The sequence below is a fragment of the Prionailurus bengalensis genome, chromosome E4 (assembly GCF_016509475.1).
Source record: "Prionailurus bengalensis isolate Pbe53 chromosome E4, Fcat_Pben_1.1_paternal_pri, whole genome shotgun sequence".
Taxonomy (NCBI): Eukaryota; Metazoa; Chordata; class Mammalia; order Carnivora; family Felidae; genus Prionailurus; species Prionailurus bengalensis.
Window position 1 is genome coordinate 40,259,960 of NC_057360.1, and position 16,708 is coordinate 40,276,667.

Below are 16,708 nucleotides of genomic sequence, written 5' to 3' on the forward strand. Positions count from 1 at the left end.
CCTTCATATCCACAAACAATAAAAGGTTAGAGGATGTAAAGTGGTTTTTAAAAACCCATTTACAATAGCAACAAAGAAGATTAAATACTTAGGAATAAAATTAATAGGAATTGTGAAGGAACCTATTGGGTGAAACTGTTTTAAACATTCCTGAAAGACTTAAAAAGTAGACTTGAACATAACTGCTTAATGAGTATGGGTTTTATTTTAGGATGATGGAAATGTTTTGGAATTAGGTAGAGGTGAATGTACTAAGTGCCACTGAGTTTTTCATCTTAAAATGGTTATGAATTCTACCTCAATTTAAAAAATATCTTCCAGGGCACCTGGGTGACTCAGTCGGTTAAGCATCCAGTTTGGCTCAGGTCATGATCTCATGAGTTCAAGCCATGCCTCGGGCCCTACACTGACAGCACAGAGCCTACTTGGGATTCTCTCTCTCTCCCTGCCCTTCCCCCACTTGAATGCTCTCTTTCTCTTTCAAAATAAATAAACTTTAAAAGATACATTTCTTTCAGAGATATGTATTAAAGCATTTACAGAGAAATGGGGGGAAAAGTAGACTTGAACACATGGAAAGACATATGCTATCCTTGGATAGGACAACTCAACATTATAGATGAGTACACAAGTTGATTCTAAAGTGTGTAGAAAAACAAACATGGAAGAGTAGCTCCAGAAATACTGAACAGGAAAAAGCTCTGACGAGGGACTAATTCTACCAGATATTAAAACATCTTATAAAGGCTCTATAATTAAAATAAACAGAGTGGCACTGGTGTGTGAATACACAAATAGAACTGTGGAATAGAATAAAAAGTCCAGAAATAGGCACAAGTACCCATGGAAATGTAATGTAGATAGAAGTGACATCTCACTCAAGTCATTGGGGTAAAGGTGGACATTTTAATAAAGGGTACTAGGACAACTGGGTAGGTATCTGGAATCAGATCAGCATCTCATACCGTACAAAAAAACAAGTTCCAAATAGATTAGACACCTAAAAATTTAAAACATGAAACTGTACAGGAGCCGCCTGGGTGGCTCAGTCGGTTAAGCGTCCAACTTCGGCTCAGGTCACAATCTCGCGGTTTGTGGGTTCGAGCCCCGCCTCAGGCTCCGTGCTGACAGACAGCTCAAAGCCTGAAGCCTGCTTCAGATTCTATCTCTCCCTCTCTTTCTGCCCCTCCCCCACTTGTGCTATGTCTCTCAAAAATGAATAAATGTAAAAAAAAAAAATTCTTTTTTAAATGAAACCGTACAAATTCTAGAAGATACAGGTGATTTTTCTTTAATGCTGGCATAAGGAAAGGCTAACTGTAACTCGAAATTCAGAGACAATAAAAGATTGATAAGTCTGACTCATAAAATAATGTTTTTAATTTGCATGACAAAAACCACCATATAAAAAGTCAAAAGACGCCTGGGGGCTCACTTTGGCTCAGGTCATGATCTCATGGTTGGTTCGTGAGTTCGAGCCCCACATCGGGCTCTGTGCTGACAGCTCAGAGCCTGGAGCCTGCTTCGGATTCTCTCCCTCTTCTCTGCCCCTCCCCCACTCATTCTCTCTGTCTCTCTCTCGCTCTCTCCCCCTACCCAAAAAAGTAATAAACATTACAAAAAGTCAAAAGACAGCTGAAAAACTGGGAGAAATTTTTCATAACATATACACAGACAAAAAGATAATATCCTTAATATATAAAGAACTTTTTCTTTCTTTTTTTTAATGGTTTCGAGGTTTGGGGGCACCTGGGTGGCTCAGTCAATCGTCCAACTTCATCTCAGGTCATGATCTCACAGTTTGTGAGTTCTAGCTCCTCGTTCTAGCTCCACGTCAGGCTCTGTGCTGACAGCTCAGCTTCCAATTCTGTGTCTCCCTCTCTCTCTGCCCCTCCCCTGCTCACATTCTACGTCTGTCTCAAAAATAAACAAATTCTTAAAAATAGTTTTAGGGTTTCTGTTGTTGTTGTTTTAGAGAGAGAGGTCACTAGCAGGGTAGAGAGGCAGAGGAAGAGAGAATCCCAAGCAGGCTGCATGCTCACCATGAACCCAACATAAGGCTCAGTCCCAGAATCCTGGGATCATGACCTACGCCAAAGTCAAGAGTCTGACTCTCAACCGACTGAGCCACCCAGGCACCCCAGTACAAAGAACTCTTAAAAACTAGGGACTCTGTTTCCCTGTCTGTATCTGGGAAAGAAGAATGGGATGAGGGTGCTATCTAGAAGGATGGGGTTAGGAGGGAGCAACCCAGAGGACCTATAGGTAGCAGGAAAGGGTTTGGCCTGAAAATCAAGGTGTGCAGAGATGGTAGATGGGGTTCTCAAGAACCTGCCATGCAGCTGTTTAGTGCCAGGAGTCAGCGGCACCTACAGATGGATCCCGGCTGCTGCCCAGCTTGCTCACTAGACTCTTGGGAGGGGAAAGGTGAGTAGAGAGGTCTCAGGAGGCAGGCCTCCTGGGACTCAGGAGTGGAGATGGTGGTTGGAGATAGCCCCCAGGCCACCTCACTGGGCCTTTCTCAGTCAGTTACCTTCTCTGGACTTGGAGCACATAGGGAACTGTGAGCCCCTGACCCTTGCTGCCAAGGAATGTCCTGCCCACCTAGGCCAGGTGAAAGCTGGCTGAAGGCTGGAGCAGGTGCTGAAGCTGTCCCACCAACCCTCGACTTACCCTGCCAGCATGTCACGCCATCACTCCCTAAAGTCACCAAGTAAGCCTGAATGCGAAATGCCCCTTTTTGGAGTAAGGGAGCAGGAGGCCACTGTGGCAGAAACTGACCTAAAGGCAGACCTGGAAGAAGCAGAGGTGGTGGGGGACCTGGGGCCTAAAGCCTGGGCCTGTTTCTACTACCTGGAACCTGTGCCTAGAGCTGGAGCAGATGACAAGACTCCAGCCGCTGTACTTGCAGGCGCAGAGGCCCCCAGGGAATCCTGAAGCGCAGGAGGAGAAGGAGCCAGGCTGGGCCCCTTCACCTCCACCTCTCCTGCCCCAGGCAAGTGAGGTACACGGACTATTCAGCCACACACAGGAGACAGCTTTACCCCTAAAGGTAGGGGTGCCTAGTACCAATTCTCCCAGGCTGTTAGAGGCCCCAGCAGAACTAGCTCACATCTTTTTATCCTCCCAGGAACACAAGCAGGATCTCTCCCACTGGAACGAGGTCAGGATCCTGCTAAACAGGATCCATTGGAGGAGCCTGAGACATTTTGAGTCCTCCGCCCCTCCTGATGGCCCACCCCTAGGATTGAGTCAAAGTATGTTCCTAAAAGACCTCAATGCCAGCCCCTCCAGAAGACCTTTATGCCATCACTTGTGGTTAAAAGCAACAAGCAAAAACCTTTGTGTATGCTGAGAACTCCTGGTGCAGGGATGTGACCCCGCATGGAGGGGTGTGCATTGAAGTCTTCTTCCTCACCCTTTGCCCTGTTTTGCTGCTTTGGGGTACTGACAGGAAAAGCTGCTGATGCTCACCCTTCTCTCTGAAGAGGGGGCTGGATCTTTCTCCTCTGGGCAGCCTGACAGAGGAACCCTGGTTCCCTGAGAGGCTCCAAGGTACGGCAGCCCCTGGGCCCCTTGCTGGTTGCCAGAAATCCCGGGCCTAGACAGTGGGAACTAACTTACTCATTATGAGTCCATGGAGAGTATTTGGCGTGGAGATCTTCCGGGGCCTAGTGTTTTGCAGATGTATATTTAAGCAGAACGATATGTGTATCTCTATGAGTCTGTCACTGTTGTGAACTGGCTGGATCCAACCATCTTTTCTGAATCATACATTCAAAGAGTTGGTCTTCTGGGTGAGGTAACTGCAGAAGGCTGGAACTAACCTTCATTCCTCAGTGGGCAGTTTGTAAAAGTCTTGTTTTCCTCCTCATATCTCCGTGGACAGCCCCAGAACAGAGAATGGTACTATCTTGGGTGCCTCTGCATTGAGTCTTGCCTGTGGAAGATAGCCACTGAAGACTGAACCTGGAATGGAAGGATCAGGGACAACATGGAGAATAGCAGAGTAAGCTTCAAGGTCTGTCTTCAACTGCGTTGGTCCATAATAGCCTTTACAATCAGACCTGAAACCAGAGACTCAGACTAGTTTTTAGATGTTGACAAAATCTGTTAAATTTTCTGAGCCATAGCTCCCTACTTAATCTCCCCAATGATTTAATACCTGCCTACCTACCTCACAGTCTTGTTATGAAGATAAAACAAGATTAAAGTGTAAAAAAAAATTTTTTTTAAGTAACAAAGACCAAAAACCCAGTAGAAAAATGGGAGGGGGATATGGACAGACAGATCACCAGCACCCCCCCCCCCACAAAAAAAAAAGGACTCAAACATACAAATAAGGTTTATAGTGGTTAGAGAAATTAAACAACCATTTCTTATCTGTCAGACTGGCAAAATAGTAACACATTCTGTTGGTGAGGCTGTAAAGAAACACTCTTAACATTACTAGTGGGAATGCAAATTGGTTCAGTCCTTTTGGAGGAAAATTTGGCCATACCTAACCACACTATATATGCACTTACCTTTTGATCCAGCAGACCCACTTCTGGGGTTGAAGGTACACCTTCAACAGTATAAAAATGCATATTGTTTACTGCAACATAGTTTATAAAAGCAGAATATTGGAAGCAATGTAACTGCCTGTTGTATACATTGATACATTATATACACTCATGAATAGGACAGTGGTTGATTCAATAGGTTGAATAAAGTACATCTATTCAATGGTATGTTATGCAGCTATAAATAAAAAGAATGAGGAATCTCTGAACTGATGTGGAATGATTTCCAGAATATAATGTTAATTGGAAAAAAAAGTACAGGGGCGCCTGGGTGGCTCAGTAGGTTGAGCGTCTGACTTCGGCTCAGGTCATGATTTCACAGTTCTTGGGTTCGAGCCCCGTGTTGGGCTCTGTGCTGACAGTTCAGAGCCTGGAGCCTGCTTCAGATTCTGTGTCTCCCTCTCTCTGTCCCTCCCCTACTCGTTCTCTTTCTCAAAAATAAATATTAAAAAATATTTTTTTAAAGAAAAAGTATAAAAGAATATAATAAACAACTGTTCGTGTAAATAAGAGGACGTAAAAAAATACACCCGTATCTGCTCATTAATGCAAAAGAAGTACAGGAGAGATAAACCAGAAGCTGATTGGTTACCTACATGGAGTGGGTTGAGGACTGGTGGAAAGAAGTTAATAGGGATGTGGATGGAGCGACACTTCTTATAATACTCCTTTTTGTGTAGCTTTGATTGAGAATTGTAGAAGTATCCCTCAAATAAATAATTAAAATCAAACGGTAGAGGGGGCCCAAAATGGAAGTAGTAACGAATGAACCTGACCGTATTACAAATGAATAAGGTAAGTATCATTGGGTGTTGGGAGAGAAAAGAATCCAAGTAACTTTGGAAAATAGTGTGTGGTTCGACTGCATATTGTAAGATTAAAGTCAAAAAGAACTATTCACAAAAACTGTACTCCAGTTAATACATCTGTTTTTCACAAGAGTATGAGTTAATAGTTGTAATTAGTTCATGTGTATGCTAAGATTGAAATGAATAGGTAAACTTATTTTAGAAAATGAGAGCCAGAGAAAAAATTACATCAGGAAAAGAGGAAAAGTAGAATGAACCTTTGTATTGACATGGCATTGGATCTGAGGTGTCAGTAGATGGATGGGTGGATGGATGGATGGATGGCAGATGGATGGGTGGATGTGTAGGTATACGTTAGTATACATACATAGATTTCCTCGTGGTGTTCTCTGAGAAGGCCTAGGAGCAGTGACACCCCAGTAGCATTGAGCACACCTAGCATCCAGATCTTGGTTTCTAAATAGCATTCCCCACTAAAATAAGCACCAGGGCTTACGGAGGGAAAATACAAGATAAGCCTCGAATATCTTGTGATATCAGAACAAAAGGCAGTGCTGTAAAAAGGATGGGAGTGTAGAGAAGTATACAGGACCCAAATGAAAGGAGTGCCAGTGGCCTTAGTAGAATGATCTGGGCAGCAAAATAATGATAGTACTGGCTTAAAACTATAGAATAAAATAAATAACATGAGTCCACACTGGTGTAAAGAAATAATTGGATAAAGAAAGGAGAAGGACCAGTGCCTCATTAGAAAAGAATTACAGTTAATAAGAGTAAAGAAAATAAATACAAAAGCACCATTAGGCAAACAACATGGTGATAATGTTTGCCAACAGGATCTACAGATGGATACTAAAATCAGTGTGTGAAAGTATAAGAAGAAACAAGATTTTATCATAATCTCAAAGTATCTCTCCCGAGATTTTTATCATTAAAAGGGAAAAACAGTACCTTTACAGTAGAGAAACCCAGTAGACTGCACATTATCAAGTAAGTGATCATGGTTAACATTTCCAGTAACTTTTCAACATTATGTATTCCCTGATAGGATATTCTGAGGACACAGCATCACTTCTCTGATATTTTTGTCTAAAATGAATAACCTCAGTCTAATCATGAGGAAACTTGGGTCAATCACACATTGAGACACATTCTACAAAGTAACTGATCATTACTCATTGGAAGTGTTCTGGTCATAAAAGACAATAAGAGAATGTCATGCATTAGAGGAAACTGAAGAGACCTGACAGCCAAATACAACATGGGATCTTGGATTGGATCATGAAACAGAAAAAGGACAATAAGGGAAAAAAACTGGTGAAATTCCAGTCAAGTCTGTAGTTCAGTTAATAGTATTATACCCATGTTAGTTTTTGGTTTTGATCATTGAACCACAGTTGTGTAGGTTGTTAATATCAGAGGAACGTGAGTAAAGGGTATCCATCAACTCTATGTACTGTTTGTCAGCTTTTCTTTAAGTCTAAAAATGATTTCAAAATAAAACATTTAAAAAATACATAGACATAGATCATTTTCAGTAGCTTTTAACCTGTGTACTTGGATAAGCCTTGAACATGAAACACTGCATGGGTGACTTTTTCTTGGTATTAAGCTTTTCTTTTGCATAAATATCCTTTGGATGGCTATTTCAGTGAAACCCAATTGTGATAGTTAGAATTCACCATGGAAAGTAACTTTAGTTACAGAGATAGGAAAGCCAAACAGTGTACTCACTATGAGCAATAAAAGCAATACCAGCACAATTTATTATTTTAATTATAGAATTTTTGTTGTTTTATTAAAAGAACTTCTAAGATCTATTCTCTTACCTTAGCAACTTTAAAATATATAATACAGTATTATTAGCCATAGCTGACATGCTGTATGTTACTTCCCAACTTTTTTTTTTTTTTTTTTTTTTTTTTTTTAATATTCCTTTTTGAGACAGAGAGAGAGACAGAGCATGAGCATGAGCAGGGGAGGGGCAGAAAGAGAGGAAGACACAGAATCTTAAGTAGGCTCCAGGCTCTGAGCTGTTAGCACAGAGCCCGTCGCGGGGCTCAAACCCACAAACTGCGAGATCATGACCTGAGCCGAAGTCGGACACCCAACAGACTGAGCCACCCAGGTGCCCTACAGATGAGTACTTTTTCTTCTGCAGCTTCTTCATCTCTCTTAGCCTTGATAAAATTTAAGAGAGTTAGGGCCTTGCTCTGGATTAGTCTTTGGCTTAAGGGAATGTTGTGGCTGGTTTGATCTGTCCAGACCTCTAAAATTTTCTCCATATCTGTAATAAGATTGTTTCGCTTTCTTACCATTTGAGTGTTCACTGGAGTAGCACTTTTGCTTTCATTCAAATACTTTTTCTTTGATTCACAGCTTAGCTGACACAAGAGGCCTAGCTTTCAGCCTCTCGGCTTTTGACATGCCTTCCTCACCAAGCTTTTTCTAAAGTGTGAGACATGCACCTCTTCCTTTCACTTGAACCCTTAGAGGTTATTACATGGTTTAATTTGGTCTAATTTCGATATTGTTGTGTCTGGTGGAATAGGGAGGCCCAAAGAGAGGGAGAGAGAAGGGGAAATGGCCAGTTAGTAGGGCCATCATAACACAGCATTTTTCAATTAAGTTCACCATCTTATATGGACACTTTGTGTTGCCTCAAAACAATTACGGTAGTAACGTCAAAGATCACTGATCACCATAACAAATATAATAATGGAGGGACTCCTGGGTGGTTCAGTCGGTTGAGCGTCTGACTCCTGCTCAGGTCATGATCTCACTGCTTGTGAGTTCGAGCCCTGCATTGGGCTCTGTGCTGACAGCTCGGAGCCTGGAGCCTGCTTCAGATTCTGTCTCCACCTGTCTGCCCCTCCCCTGATCGTTCTCTCTCTCTCTCTCAAATATAAAATAAAACATAAAAAAATTTATATATATATATATATATATATATATATATATATATATATATATATATAATGGAAAAGTTTAAAATATTGAGAGAATACCAAAATGTGACATAGAGACACAAAGTGAGCAAATACTGTTGAAAAAAATGTTGATAAACTTGCTCTACACAGCGTTTCCCCAGACCTTCGATTCATAAAAAAAACTCAGTATCTACAAAGTGCAGGCATACCTAAACAAGGTATGCCTGTAGTCCCACTTAATTTATTTTTGTTTTTGTTGCCTTTGCTCTTGGTGTCAAATACAGAAGGTCATCGCTAAAACTGATGTCAGGAAACTTAACACCTATGTTTTCTTCTAGAAGTTTTATGGTTTCTGGTCTTCCATTCAAGTCTTTAATTAATTAACTTTGAATTAATCAAATAGTAAATTAATTAATTTTAAATTAGTTTTTGTGTATGGTGTAAGAGAGTGGTCGGGTTTCATTCTTTTGCATGTGGCTGTCCAGTTTTCCCAGTATCATTTATTCTTTTTTTAATTTTTTTTTTTAAGCTTATTTATTTTTGAGAGAGAGACAGAGACAGAGCATGAGCTGAGCAGGGGCAGAGAGAGAGGGAGACACATAATCTGAAGCAGGCTCCAGGCTCTGAGCTGTCAGCACAGAGCCCGATGCAGGGCTAGAACCCACGAACCATGAGATCATGACCTGAGCTGAAGTCCAGTGCTTAACCGACTGAGCCACCCAGGCTCCCCCCAGCATCATTTATTGAAGAGACTGTCCTTTTCCCTTGGATAGTCTTGCCTCCTTTGTCCTAAATTTTTTTTTTTTCAACGTTTATTTATTTTTGGGACAGAGAGAGACAGAGCATGAACGGGGGAGGGGCAGAGAGAGAGGGAGACACAGAATCGGAAACAGCTCCAGGCTCTGAGCCATCAGCCCAGAGCCTGACGCGGGGCTCGAACTCACGGACCGCGAGATCGTGACCTGGCTGAAGTCGGACGCTTAACCGACTGCGCCACCCAGGCGCCCCTCCTTTGTCCTAAATTAATTAACCATAGGTTTATTTCTGGGCTCTGTTCTGTTCCACTGATCTATGTGCCTTTATGCCAGTACCATAGTTTTGATTACTATAGCTTTGTAAATTAATTTTAAATCAGGGAGCCATGATGCTTCCAGCTTTGTTCGTGCTCAAGATTGCTTTGGCTCTTTGGGGTTTCTCATGGTTCCACACAAATTTTAGGATTGTTCTATTTCTGTGAAAAACGCCATTGGAATTTTTATAGGGATTGCCACAATAACTGATTTTTAAAGTTTTTACTATGTGCCATGTGTTGTTCTCACAGGATTGCTTGGTAACTTGATACCATTATCTTTATTTTGCAGATGGGGAAACTGGGGTTTGGAAAAGATAAGTAACTTTTCTAAGCTTAGACACAGTGGCTTCAGGATTTGAGCCTAAACTTGCCAAACCTGTGCTCTTAGCCTCTTCGGCTCCCTGCAAATAGGAATGATGCACCTGTCGTAACTGGTGCACCTACCACAACTGAACACCTCTGAAAAATTACCATTCAATCTCTAGAACAGTGCTGTCCAGTGGGAATATAATGGGAGTCACAGGTGAAATTTTAAATTTTCTAAAAGTTATATTGGGAAGGTAAAAAGAAAAAGGTAAAATTAAGTTTTAAAACGATTCATTTAACCTAAGGTGTGCAAAGTATTTCAATTTGTAATCCGTATAAGCATTACTAAAATATTTTACATTATTTTGTTTTCATTCTAAGTTTGCAGTGTGGTATTTTACACTTGCAGCACATGCCAGTTCTCACTAGCCACATCTCAGGTATTCAGTAGTCACTTGTAAGTGATGGCTATCATGTTGGATAGCACAGCCCTAGACTGTGAGATGTGAAAATTATGGTGCCCTCTTGGTCTTACAGTCTTCTTCCTCATTTGACAAGTATAAATTAGATCTAATTAAAAAAAAAATTTGTAGTAAAATACACCTAATATATACCATTTTAACATCTTTTAAGTGTACACAGTCCAGTGGTATTTAATATACTCACGTTGTTGCACAACTGTCACCACCAATTCTATTCATCTTGTAAAACTGACAGTCTATAAACCCATTAAGTAACTCCTCATTTTCCCCTCCCCCAGCCCCTGGCAGCTTCTGTTAAACTTTCTGTCTTTATGATTTTGACTACTCTAAGTAGCTCGTATCAAAATGGAATCATAAAGTATTTGTCTTTTTGTGACTAATGTATTTTATTTAGCATAATGTCCTCAAGATTCACCTATTTTAGCAGTTGTTGTATCATATTGCAGAATTTCCTTCCTTTTGAAAGCTGAATAATATTCCCTTGTACATATATATACTGCGTTTTATTTGCTCGTCTCTGGATAGACACTTGGTTGCTTCTATCTTTTAGCTATTATGAACAATGAATGGTACTATGAACATGGATATGCAAATATCTCTTCAAGACCCTGCTTTCAGTTCTTTTGGTTATATACCCAGAGATGGAATTTGCTAGATCTTATGGTGATTCTATTTCTGATTTTTTGAGGAACCACTGTATTATTTGCACAGCAGCTATGCCATTTTACATTCCCACCAGTCATGTGTAAGCATTCCAATTTCTCCACACCCTCCCCAGTACTTGTTTTCTGTTGTTTTGGTAGTAGCTATCCTAATGAGTGTGTGTCGGCATCTCGAAGTTTTGATTTGCATTTCCCTAGTGATTAATGATGTTGAGTGTCTTTTCAGGTGTCTATTGGCCATTATATATCTTCTTTGGAGAAATACCCATTTGAGTCTTGTGCTCATTTTTGAATTGGGTTGTTTGTTCTGTTGTTGTTGAATTTCAGTTCTCTGTGTTTGGGATATTAATCCCTTATCAGATAAATGATTTTTTTTGGAAAATTTTTTTCTTATTAAGTAAACTTTACCCCATCGTGGTGCTTGAACTCACGACCCCAAGATCAGGAGTTGCATGCTCTACTGACTGAGCCAGTCAGGCCCCCCCCCCACCCCCACTTTTTAGACAAATGATTTACAAATAGTTTTTTTCCATCCTGTGGGTTGCCTTTTCACTGTATGGAAGTATTTTTTGATGCACAAAATTTTTGACTTTTTATGAAGTCTGATTTATGTATTTTTTCTTCTTTCTGTGCCTTTGGTATCATATCCAGGAAATCATTGCCAAATCTAAGGTCATGAAGCTTTTGTCCAGTGTTTGCTTCTGAGATTTTAAGTGTTTTAAGTCTTATATTTATTCCCCTGATTCATTTTGAGTTAATTTTTGTGTATAGTATTTGATAAGGGTCCAGCTTAATTTACTTGCATATGGATATTCAATTTTCCCAACATTTGTTGAAAGCTGCCTTTTTCCCACTGAATGACTGTGGCATCTTTGTCAAAAATCATTTGACCATGTATGTGAGGGTTTACTTCTGGACTCTCTATTCTTTTCATTGCTATATATTATCTGACTTTATGCCAGTACCACATTATTTTGATTACTGTAGATTTGTAGTAAGTTTTGAAATCAGAAAGTGTGAGTTCTCCGGGTTTGGTCTCTTTTTCTTTTTTTGGTCAAGATTGTCTTGGCTACTTGAGGTAGTCCCTTGAGATTCTGTATGAATTTTAGGATTTCTGTTTCTGGAAAAACCATCATTGAGATTTTAATGTGGATTCCATTGAAGCATTGAAGGATCTGAATTTTAATGTGGGAGTAAGCATTGTTTTTAGTCTCTCAATATGCATTTCTTTATTTTATTTTTTATTTTTAGTAGCTCTTTTAAGGTAAAATGTGGCATACATGGAGATACACATCTCTCAATATGCATTTCAGGTTTACTGCTTACATTGCTTATTGGAAACTGTTCACTTAAAACAGTTATATTTTTAGGACTAAACCTGTTAAAGCCAGATTTTCTTATACTTAATCATCTCTTATCTAGTAGCGGAAATCTGAACAACTCCTGAAATCTCACTTTTTAATTTTTCTTTGGGGTTAGATAGTCCTGGTTTTCAATTAGATACTATATTCATTGGTCTAAGAGGAAGATGTTGCCATCTTGGAAGATGCTATGCAGAGATTGGAAGAAGTGAGAGGGCTGGAACTATTCGTAGTAGGCAGCCATGCCCTACAGCCTAGCCTGTTTGTTTCTCCTACTTAGAAGAACCAATCTTAGCAATTATCACCACTTTTAGAAGCAATGAATCAGTACCCTTTCTGAAATCTTTCTTGTTGGCATCAGAGTTAAAGCTCAGTAAGTTGCTATGGCTTTCCTGGGTGTTTTTAGACTCATAATAAAATTTTCTCTTTCAGAATTTGGTGTTCACCTGGCAGAGCTGACCGTAGATCCCCAGGGAGCACTGGCAATCCGTCAGGTAAGTCCACACTGATTGACCCAATTTATAAGTAATTTCCCTTTTACTTGGTAATAAAACTTTCTTATTGGAAAGAGAAAGAATAAGGCCAGTTTACAAATAACCTAGGATTTTGTACCAGATTTAGATATACTTCAAATGAATGTATTAGGCCGTCTGTATGTATATGATTTGCATATATGAAGAAAGTCTTTTTCTTGTTGTACTACTTGGCTTATTCTCTTCACAGCTGGCATCAGTCATTTTGAAGCAATATGTGGAAACTCACTGGTGTGCCCAGTCAGAGAAGTTTAGGCCTCCTGAAACTACAGAAAGGGTAAGGAGAGTTACTTGATTAGTCCACCTGTAAAGAGTGAGAGGGCCATCTTAAGAGATTGAGCTGTCACCAATCTTTGACAACATGGGGCAATCAAAAGGCAGAAAAGGAGATTGATTGGTAGCTGGCATTATCGGCAACATGCTGTAGGTAAGAGACCTGAGTGTCAGGCTGACCAGTGTTCACATTGCAGTTCTGCCTTTTACTAGCCATGAGAATATTGGAAGAGTATTTTAACCTCTAAGCTTCAATTTCCTAAATATCTAAAATTAGAATTAGAAATCCAACTTCAAAGAGTTGTTTGAGGATTAAATGAACCAATGGTTCTACTTAGTACAGCACTATGCAACCATTCTGGGCTCCCAAGAAACTCTGAGATACAAGGTCTAGGGCAGCACTGCCCATTGAAACTCTGTAGCTATGAAGATATTCTGTATCTGTGTTGTCTAGTACAGTAGCTACTGGTTACGTAGGGTGTTGAGCACTTAAAATGTGACTGCTGCAACTCAGGAAGTGAATTTTTTTATTGCATTTCATTTTCATTTAAATTTAAAGGGCCACATGTAGCTGGTGGCTAACGTAATGGACCGCATAAGTTTAGAGATAATAGATGAACTCTCCAAATGAACAATTTGTCAAGTTTGTGTATTGGAATTTTTGATAGATATGCGATACCTGGTGTGCGTTGCTTTTTCAACACATAAACTGGATGGGACTCTACCAGTCACTTATAACCTGGTCTAATGACAGGTGGGCTTTTCTCCTCTGCAGGCAAAAATTGTTATCCGGGAGCTATTGCCCAATGGGTTGAGAGAATCAATAAGTAAGGTGCGCTCCAGTGTGGCCTATGCGGTGTCAGCCATTGCCCACTGGGACTGGCCCGAAGCCTGGCCCCAGCTCTTCAACCTGCTCATGGAGATGTTGGTGAGCGGAGATTTAAATGCAGTCCATGGAGCCATGCGAGTGCTGACAGGTATTAGAAGCTATTCCCTGGTATTGGTACTTGGATCCCAAGAACACTTACAAGAGGTTACGTGACAGAATGCCTCTGACCAGTAAGAACTGAAATTTATAGCTCTACTTGATGCTCCTCCTCCCTCCTAGTTTTTGTCCCCATGTCTATCTATCCTCCTGCTCCCTTGACTCTTTCCAGGGAATCACGTGGGTTTACTATTTCTACTACTATGAAACCTTAGCCCTTGAGGATAGAGTAATAGCATAGTAGTTGAGGATTCAGATTTCAATTCATATTCTGGTTTTACCTTGACCCAAGTTACTTAGTCTCCTGAGAGTCAGTTTTCTTGTATATAAAATGAAGATAATAACAGTGTTTACCTCACACGGTCTTTTGGTAAGTTTAAATGAGCTAATAAATCTACATAAAGTGTTTCGTGTAATAACTGACTTGGGGGGCATCTGGGTGGCTCAGTCGGTTAAGTATCCGACTTCAGCTCAGGTCATGATCTCACAATCCGTGAGTTCAAGCCCCGTGTCAGGCTCTGTGCTGACAGCTCAGAGCCTGGAGCCTGCTTCGGATTCTGTGTCTCCCTCTCTCTCTGCTCCTCCCCTGCTCATGCTCTGTCTCAAAAATAAATAAAAACATTAAAAAAAATTTATGGGGCGCCTGGGTGGCGCAGTCGGTTAAGCATCCGACTTCAGCCAGGTCACGATCTCGCGGTCCGTGAGTTCGAGCCCCGCGTCAGGCTCTGGGCTGATGGCTCAGAGCCTGGAGCCTGTTTCCGATTCTGTGTCTCCCTCTCTCTCTGCCCATCCCCCGTTCATGCTCTGTCTCTCTCTGTCCCAAAAATAAATAAACGTTGAAAAAAAAAATTAAAAAAAAAAATTTAATAACTGACTTGGAAGTAGTAAGCACTCAGTAAATTTTAGCCATTATGATCATTATCATTATTATACTCATTTTCTACTTAGTTCAACCAACTCAAAGTTAAGAATAGTCAAATAGCATTCTTTATAGGAATATAACAAGATAAAAACAATATATGATTCTGACTTTCACTTGGTCAGCTTAGACCAAGTGTTTGGTATCTTTTCTTTCTTTCTGTTCTAAGAAGGTGATAAAAATACTTGAAGAAAAATACTTTAATCCAAGCAGATTTGGTGGATATCTTGTCTAAGCTTGATTAATCTATTAATCCCTCACAGAGGGATATGGTCTCTCATACCATATAGGTATGGTATGAGTTTCCCAGCTTTGCGAGTTCTTCTCTGGTTCCTGTCCCCCTAGAGGAAGTCACTACTCTATTTTGCCTTCAAGGAATCCTTTCCTGGACATTAGCAACCTTCTGTTGGTCTTTTGGAAATCATATTTCCCCTCTGCTCAGACAGGCTTGTGAAATGTCTGCCCATATCTTCTCTCTTTCTCTGTGACCTGCTAACTTACCGGAAATGTATTCTTACCTAGTTATGAATACCATTTCTACTTTTCTTGACTCTCAGTTTATTGAACATGGCATCTAGTCCCAGTTTTACTAGTTCATGTTCTGTTCATGGTAAATAATAGCAATTCTCTGTCCAAAAGCAAATTCCTCATCCCCTTTTGTTTCAGACCTCCTCTTCCCACGTCTTTGCTCCTTTTTTCAACTGCCCACTATATTCAAAACATTCCTCGCTCAGATTTTCACTTCCCTGCTTATTATTTCCCTTGCTTCTCTTGTATGACTCATTATTCAGGTGACTTCATATATACTCCTTTCCATGGAATTAACCTTCTAGGATTCTTTAAAACTTCATGGTGCCAGAATATCAGTTAACAGCTATGTTTTCTACTAAGAGAAAAAGGCATGTTCCCCTCCAGTCTTCCAACACAAAGTTCAGCTTTCTAAAAAATCTAGAGGAGAGAGGTGGTTGTACATTTATCATACTTGGGATACTGTAGAACCATCATTGTGCTTGACTAAGGAAATCACTGTTCAGTGAGATCACTTTTCTGTCAGCCACAGGGAAAGAACTATGCGGGAAATGTGTATTGTTTTCTATTGGAGTCAGCAGACATGAGATGGATAGCTGCCAACCTCCATTCCCAAATAGCTGCTTCACGTATTTTCAAACAAGAATAGACTGTGTTCCAACAACAGCAACTCAGGCATGCGTGAAGACAGCAGGACATTGGTGTGTGAACAGGAGACCGTAGGAAAATGGGACTGATTCTCTTCAGTGTTTTTTAAGATACTATACCAGTCTCAGGACACCTGGGTGCCTCAGTTGGTTAAACATCCAACTTCAGTTCAGATCATGATCTCACAGTTCAGGATTTTGAGCCCCATGTTGGGCTGTCTGCTGTCAGCACAGAGCCCGCTTCGGATCCTCTGTCTCCCTCTCTCTTTACCCCTCCCCTGCTCGCTCACACGCACGTGCGCACGTTCTGTCTCTGTCTTTCAAAAATAAAATTTAAAAAACATTTAAAAAAAAAAAGGTACTATACCAGTCTCCCTTTAATAAGCTTTCCATTAAGCTTATCTATTTTTAAATGAAAAGTAACTAACACTAATGGTGTAAAGGAAATGCAAACTTAGCAGCTAAGGATCGAAATATTTGACCACAGGGGCACCTGGGTGGCTCAGTCGGTTAAGCATCCGACTTCGGCTCAGGTCATGATCTCGCAGTGAGTTTGAGCCCCACGTCAGGCTCTGTGCTAACAGCTCAGAGCCTGGATCCTGCTTCAGATTCTGTGTCTTCTCTCTATGCCCCTCC

General features: G+C 40.6%; 1 protein-coding gene and 1 pseudogene across 2 annotated transcripts in view; both read left to right on the forward strand.

Moving 5' to 3' along the window:
• IPO9 (importin 9) overlaps positions 1-16,708 on the forward strand; it is a 57,197-nt gene that overhangs the window by 7,471 nt on the left and 33,018 nt on the right. The window contains exons 1-4 of one of the 2 annotated variants that reach the window (XM_043568850.1): positions 3,919-4,021; positions 12,620-12,681; positions 12,911-12,997; positions 13,769-13,970. In XM_043568850.1, coding sequence (XP_043424785.1) covers positions 13,910-13,970 — 61 coding nt within the window. In that variant the 5' untranslated portion in view covers positions 3,919-4,021; positions 12,620-12,681; positions 12,911-12,997; positions 13,769-13,909. Of the gene's footprint in view, positions 1-3,918; positions 4,022-12,619; positions 12,682-12,910; positions 12,998-13,768; positions 13,971-16,708 lie in introns of those variants that run through there. The other variant, XM_043568849.1, reaches the window with a different exon arrangement.
• Positions 1,966-3,882, forward strand: LOC122476311 (annotated as a pseudogene).